The 7,351-nt window shown below is 54.7% G+C and overlaps 1 protein-coding gene across 1 annotated transcript in view; it reads right to left on the reverse strand.

Moving 5' to 3' along the window:
* Positions 1-2,114: 2,114 nt before the first annotated feature.
* Positions 2,115-7,351, reverse strand: part of LOC104404284 (serine/threonine-protein phosphatase 2A 55 kDa regulatory subunit B beta isoform-like) — a gene marked incomplete at its 5' end in the record, with an annotated part of 7,311 nt that continues 2,074 nt past the window's right edge. The window contains 4 exons of the mRNA XM_010012674.1: positions 2,115-2,537; positions 3,244-3,335; positions 3,675-3,844; positions 7,271-7,351. Coding sequence (XP_010010976.1) covers positions 2,258-2,537; positions 3,244-3,335; positions 3,675-3,844; positions 7,271-7,351 — 623 coding nt within the window. The remainder of the gene's footprint in view (positions 2,538-3,243; positions 3,336-3,674; positions 3,845-7,270) is intronic.

The raw sequence follows: 7,351 nt of genomic DNA on the forward strand, positions 1-7,351 counted from the left end.
GGCTGGTCCCCTGCCCTGCAGCACCTCAGGCACAGCACCCTGTGCCCTCCGGGGCAGGGACAGTCCGTGGGATCCTCCTCCCAGAGGAGGTGGGGTGTAGCGGGTGCTGACACCTTTCCGTCCCAGCCCAGTGGGGTTTCGGCGCGGTCCAACTTGCTCTTGGGCACCGTCACTGGCCACAAGGGTCCAGCAGCTCCATTTTCTACAGGACAAGAGTAACAGCCCTTGTAAGTGTCCAGAGCCCTGTTACTGGAGACACTTAGTGCTGAGGCCGGGCTATGGGGCTAATACCTGGGGTGTGATGATGCTGCTCCCTGCACTGGGGATTGCAGCTGGGCACCTTTCTGCACATGAACACCACGGGCCAGCTCAAGTGCCACAGTGTGGGACTGTCCCACTGGCCACGCGGGGCTCACTGACCAGCCTGGTTATGGCATCTCTTCCCCACGCCCCTCGCGGTACCTGTTACTTCTGCCTTCCTGGCACAGGCTGCGGTGGCCAGAAGGGAATGTTGAACAGGACAGCAGCCCCCTCCCAAGCCCCCCCTTCAGCTCGGACCTGGCAGCACCCTCTGCCCAGGGACCTTCAGACACCATCTGGGTGCCCAGAGCTACCGTCACCCCGCACGCGAGAGGCGCAAGGAGCCGGACAAAAGGCACGTTTGGGACAACTTTACTTCTGCCACCAGAGAGCAGGCTTTCTTACAGGAACAGAAGACTTTTTTTTAAAAAAACAGTTCATTTGCTCTTGCTATTTTGTTTTTTCCATTTCGTTTTTAAAAAACCCCAGTTACTTCTGAAAGCCAGCACTTGGAATGATGCACGAGCCGCTGCGCTTCCTGGTTCCCTTGGGAGCACTCCTCGATGGCAGCTCTCCAGCGTGTCCCAGTGGGTCAGCGCCCTGAGGCTCCATCCCAGGGGAGGGGGGGGTCCCCACTGTCCACAGCTCCCAGATTCCGCGTGGTCCCCGCGCTCCTGGAGGAAGCAGCAGCCCGTGTCCCTGGCTGGGGTGAATCCTCGCGCTGTCCCAACACTGGTCCCTGCAGGGCCGCAGGTGCTGGCGGCACAGCGGGGTCAGCCCCACGGGGCCACTTCTAAAGTGACAGTGTTAAACTTTATAATTGGCTTCATTTGTTCATTTGCTCTTTGCCGCAGGAGCAGTTGTCAGATTGACTGAGGATTCTGTAGTTCTTTTTATTGAACAGATTTTTGCTCAAGTAAAAGAGGGACCCGACCAACCTGTGCAGTGAACGGGGCAGCTTTGCCATGCAGAGTGGAGGAGATACTGGTTTTATTGTTATCATGATTATTGTTGTTATTATAACTTAGGACCACAGACAGCCTCTCTCTGAAGCAGTCAGCTGCTAACAGCAATATATGGTTGGATTCTGTTTTAAAAGGTCATAAATTAGCAACTTATACTTTATCTTTTAAAAAATTGAATAAATAAATAATTTAAAAAGAAAGAGAAAAGGAGAGAAAGAGTCACAACATGCAGGAGCTTACAACGAAACAGGTGGAAATGACCAAAGCAAGAGACAAGAAATGCAGAAGAAAAGCCCAGGTTTGGTTTGGTTTGCAGTCAATGCAGTTTGGAAGCATCATTTATAAAGGTATTTATATACCAAAAAAGGCACCACAGTATCTACAGAGCCAAATCCTCAGGAGCGTTGCCGTGGGGCGGGGGGAGGCCGCAGCACATCCCCTCTCTGAGCCTGTCCATTGCTAAGCTGAACTTCCCGCTGTACGTTTGGTGTTGCTGTCTCTGTTGGGACAAACATGAAATAATAACGACAAAGAGACAAAGGTGAAAACTGGCTGAAGGCTCCGGGCCGGGCTGCAGCGCAGCCGTGGGGTGTTCTGGGATCAGGTGAAAGCAGTCGGAGCGGGAGGGCTGTAACTGCCCAAGGGGACACACCACATGTCCCCCTCCCCTCCTCATCCCAGGCCACTGCGCCCACCCATCGCAGAGGGCTGCGGCCATCCCCATGGGACATGAGCCCGGTGCTCCCCCGGCCACCCCACGCTACATCTTGGCTCTCTGTGTGTGAATGGAGAAGCCCCGTGTGTGCTGGGGAGCCCCCGTGGCCCTGGGGTGCAGGACCACTCTCCTCTGCATGACCAGTACCTGCAGAGCAGCAACTGAACACAGAACAGGAAGGAAAAGGGAAAAAAACAGGAAAGAAAGAAAAGAAACGTTTGAAATCTTGTGTTTACTAGTGTTCATACATGAGATTCCTAAAGAACAACTTGTCCTCCTAGTTAACCTTGTCCTGGAATATATACAGGTTATTAGTGGCTGCCACGGCGATGATGTTCTCGGCGGGGTGCCAGGCTGTGTGCAGGATCTTTTTGCTGAAGTCCAGACTGTCCACGCTGATCTCATCCTTCCTGCGCTTGCCGCCAACACAGACCTTGCGGGGCTTGAGGATGGCGCGGGGTTTGCTGTTCTCCCGCGACGCCTCCAGCGTCACGTCGCGCTTGGTGTTGCGGTCGAACATGCGGAAGAAGTTGTTGTAGGAGCCGGTCATGATGACGCTGTGAGGACGGGGGGAGGTTGGGTCACTGTGTGCACCCGGCCCAGCCAGCACCCGGCTGCAGCAGAAGGTTCAGCTCCAACAGTGGAGCCGCACCCCCACGTCTTTCTTTACTCCTTAACCCAGGGAATGTGCACGGGTGAGGCACCTCCTCCCGGGACAACAACGCGTACAGAGCTCACTCCTTATGGCAGAGATTTAGCTGACCTGAACCAAATCATTTTCGCACCTTTTTAGAGGGAAACTGCCTCGTGATTAGAGGCAGACTAAATATCCAGAGGCATAATGAAGTTCGGAAATCGGACTCCAGGCCCAGTTGTGCCTCCTTAACTCGCTCCAATGGTTAAGAACAAAATACATCAATCCTGCCAGGCCAAGCGGTTTTGCATGTTTCTTGCACTGGTTTGGTGTGATTCACGTGTGGATAGTCATCACCCCTCAGTTTGGCAATCTGGAGCTGAACGCATCACCACCCTCCAGTATGTGATGGTGAAATGGAGACGGGAACTGAACCCACCCAGGAGAGAGCCAGGACCCCATCAGACACCCCCAGAGCGCTTGGGTGCGGGGCTGCGGGTTGAGGGGATCCTGTTGTACCCACAGGAAAGCTCCCCAGACCCAGCCGGAGGTCAGGGCAGGGTGCGGGGGAACCCGCAGGCAGCCCAAAACGTGGGGGGCGGGGGGCGGCGGGGGCCGCTCACACTGACCTGTCGGAGCCGTTCCAGACGCACTCGAACTTGTCGAAGATGCAGTCGTTCTCGTAGAGTGAGCACAGCTTGCTCCGCAGGTAGTCGTGAACCTGCCGGGGGACGCGGCGTGAGGACCCCACATGCCCCTGAGCGTGGCCACCCTCCTGCTGCAGCACCAGCCCTGCTCCACGAGTGGCTTTGGTAGCACCAGGACATGTCACCATGCAGAGGGTGGCAGGGACCAATGCTTTACCCCAACACCTGCGAGCGCCTGAGCTCCCCCTCCTCACCCTCACCCCCGGGGATGTGGGTTTCACTTCACCCAGCCACATGAGCCCACATTTAACAGTTCTTCATTCACTTTCTGTGATTTCATGGCACGATGCTCCCACCCATCAGGAGCACGGCGCGGGCAGGAGCATGGTGGGTGCCCAGCACTCCACACTCACCTGGTAGGTCTCGATGGGCCGGTTCTCCATGTTGAGGTCCCACACCTTGACGGTGAGATAGTCCCGGGTCATGATATACCTCCCGCTGTGGCTGAACTTGACATCGGAGATTGAGGAGATGATCTCGGAAAAGAACGACCGGTTACTTGGGTCCTCGGGCTCTTCGAAAACTGCCAAAGAGGAAAAGACAGCGCCAGCATCAACCAGGGGAGGAGCTACTGTCCCCAGCCCAGGGACCTGCTGCCTGTGCCAGCCCGAGCAGAGGCACCCACAGCAGCGGGGGGCAACGCTCCCACTTCTGGGTCTGGTCTAGACTAATATGGACAAACACCTGCATTTTAAGGGCTTGGCGCAAGTGATGCTCCTTTGTTTTAATGCGTGCAATAAGCGAGAGGGATCATCAGAGACCAATCTATCAACAGCACCACAGAAGCCCAGAAGATTTAGAGCCTTGCACATCACTGCTGCTCTCTAGAAATCAATGTGCAGCGTAACTGAAAGTCAATATAAATATTTTATAGCCCCTGCAACCCACAGATTTAATTTGATCAGTCTTTGAGTAAATCAGTTTGAACAGTTTGAGGGAGACGGATGAAGTTCCAAATCAAATGTATTTATAAATTTGATTTCAGACTAACATCAGCTGCACAAGGATCGTTTTAGAAAGCCATCGCAGAGATGCATCAAGAGACATGCTGTGATGCGGCGACATCTGTCCAGCTCCTCTTCCACCTCCACAGCTCCCCAGTGCAGCACTGCAGGATGCTCGCACCACTTCGCTTCTCCACTGGAGACAAATCGCGCTGCCAGCCCCATGTGTCCGACCCTCATCCCCTGTGACTGCTGGGCCTGATCTACCATGTCCAGAGCAGGGCCTGTGGCTCCGCAGGCAGCGTGTCCTGCACAGCACACCCAGCACCGGCGTTTGCTGGGGTTGAGCATCCCCTCACTGAGCCCTGTGGTACCCAACACCTGAACCTCTGCGTACGGCAGAAAACATGCCTGAAGTGCCAGTAGAAATGATCTCTACAAATCAGGAATGGCATCGCCCACAGCAGGACCCAGCTCTGGGGCCTTTAATCCCCAGCAGGAAATCTGATGACATGTCAGGTCTTTTAAATAAGAAAAGCGACAGCAACAAGAGAAAATAAAGATCTGAGGCAGTCTGTGGAGAGCGTGTGAACGCCAGGATGTGTCTTTGCTGTAACCATCAGGGTTTGCTCACACCAGGTCGGCTGGATTTGTGAGGCTTGTTCTAATGGCTGCACTGTTTCCACCACGGATGTACATACGAGCTTATGTCAAGGCAGGAGGTGTTCAGGTTATAGTGCAGGGGCAAGAGGAAGTTGTTAGGGAAGTAGAATTTTCCCTGCACCCATGTCCTTGACTGCTGTTCTGGGGCTCTGATACTGCAAGGCAACACCCCCAAATACAAGGGGGACATTTGTCTTAGAGATATATCTGCAACATGGGCGAGTAAAACCTGTGAGCTGCTGGCTACGTTATCAAAGCAGCTTTGTGTGCTTCTGACCAAAGCTGAACCTCTTTTCAGCAAAGGATAAATGTTTGGTAGAGTTGCTGTAACACAGTCAGCAGTGAGAAGACAGAAAGGAAACGTCCCCCTTTGGGAAACGTGAGCCTTTGGTTTGGTACAATCACTCTTTAAAGCTCCTTAAAGAAAAAGGGGAAAGCCTTTTGCTACGGGGAAATAACCACAGTAACCCCATCAGGGCTCCTCCTCACTTTTCCATACGCTTTTCAAACAGGGTCACTTCTCCCCCATTACCAGCTGCTCCAGGAATCCCGACGTGCCCTTTGGCTTCCCGCGGTGCTTTGGCCAAGGCATGTGTTTCCGTGGGCACGTGGAAGCTGATGCGCTCCCCGAGGCCAGCTCTGCGGCTGGGGGTAACTCACAGCATCACACGTCGCAGGAGCCTCCAATGAAATGGGCAAACAAAATTTAACACGAGAAGCACGTAAGTACGAGCTGTGCCCAAGCAATGAGCTGCATCCATGGGAATAAACACGGCTGGGGCGTGTGGAGACGTCTTCTGCATTTTTATTAAATATTGACAGTTATTAAACGTCTCCATCGGAGGATTCGCCTCCAAAAGCCAGCGTTGCTTTTCACGTTGAACTTTGATGAACTGTCTCAATTTCCACTCACACATCCACGACACTGCAATTGACTGGGGCTGGTGATTCGGAGGGATGGAGGGAAATCAATACGGAGATGTCACAGGAGAGGTCAAAGCGAGCAGGATGCGCCGCTGGCCACCGCGCACTGGATGCAGCAGCACCAGACAAAGGGAAGTGCTGGGGGGGCTCTGCCACCAGAGTGTCAGGAAAATGGATTCTGCTTGCTCTGTGAGCATGTTCTGATCCTCAGCTGGGAGCTGTCACTGCCGGGCTGGGAGACACAGCCGGGAAACGCAGGAACAGAAACAGTGCTTTGCCCAGGGTTTGGGAAAGCTGCCACTGGCATTTCCAATCTCCAGCCAGCCAAACCTCTCCCGCCAGCGATGCTGCCTCTCCACCCGCGTCACCCCAGGTTAAAACAGGTCTCAGACCGCGACCGCAGCTCAGAAGCCCAGGAGCAATAGCTGCTGTGTAATTCCCTATCACCTGTAGGAAACCCGCATCTGAGGCACACCCTGAGGCTCTCCGGGGGTAGGTTATGACCGTGGGGCTCCACGAAGTTGCACCCAATTTGTGCATCTTGTTCTCCTCACATGATCACACTTTGAGTACTGAAAATCTCCTTCATTTCCCACAGGATATTGGTCATTTTCTGATGAAAACCCAAACTAGAACAGGAAACACAGGGCTTTAGCTGTGCAGTCACACAGCACAGCAGCGCTTGTTCCTGCCACGTTTCGCTGGTTTTAAGGCAGACACCAAACTCCTTCAGGGTCTTACTGACAACACTGCGCTCAGCACAGGAACTGCCATGGCCCAGAGAACAGCAACAGGTATTCACCAGCTCACCCATAACTGCTGTGGGTGTTTGCGCCAGTATTTTACTGAGCAGTTTCTGACAGGAAGGGTATTTCCAGCACTAACCTCTGGACAGGTAGAGGCTGAGCAGGAACCAAGCTCCTCGGCAGCAGCTCACTCATCACATCAGTCTGGGAGGACCAAGGACCAACTGCCCCCCTGCCCAGCTCACCCCAAATGTTGAGGGGGCTTATCTGCACATCCTGACCCCTGTGGCATCAACCACAGTTGACAACAGGACATGCAGCTGTTTGGTCAAACGGCCTGAAGCAGCACAGCACTCCCTGGCATCGACAGCTCCACAGCTGCTGTGCACCAGCACCCAGTGACCCTTTGGATCTGCTGTTGAGACATCACCGTGGGGTGTCCGACATACTTCCTCAAAGGGTGTGGGGCTGGCACCCAGGGGAAGCTGCTCCTTCTGGGGCCGGGCAGGACTGAGGGCTGGTGCCCATGGGAATGCCCCTGGGCAGGCAGGACCACAGGCCGGCACATCCCAAAAGGTTGAGGCGGCGGGGCAGACCTGAGCCCGGCGCGTCTCCGTGCTCCCCTTTTCTGGACGCAAAGGGGACCCCATCCCGTGCCGGGGCTGCACTCACACTTGGCGTGGCGGTCGCAGAGCGCGGAGGTGCGCATGTCACACAGCCGGATGGTGCCTTTGCTGCTGCTGTAGACGAAGG

The sequence above is a fragment of the Nestor notabilis genome, unplaced genomic scaffold, assembly GCF_000696875.1.
Source record: "Nestor notabilis isolate BGI_N333 unplaced genomic scaffold, ASM69687v1 scaffold19124, whole genome shotgun sequence".
Lineage (NCBI taxonomy): Eukaryota > Metazoa > Chordata > Aves > Psittaciformes > Psittacidae > Nestor > Nestor notabilis.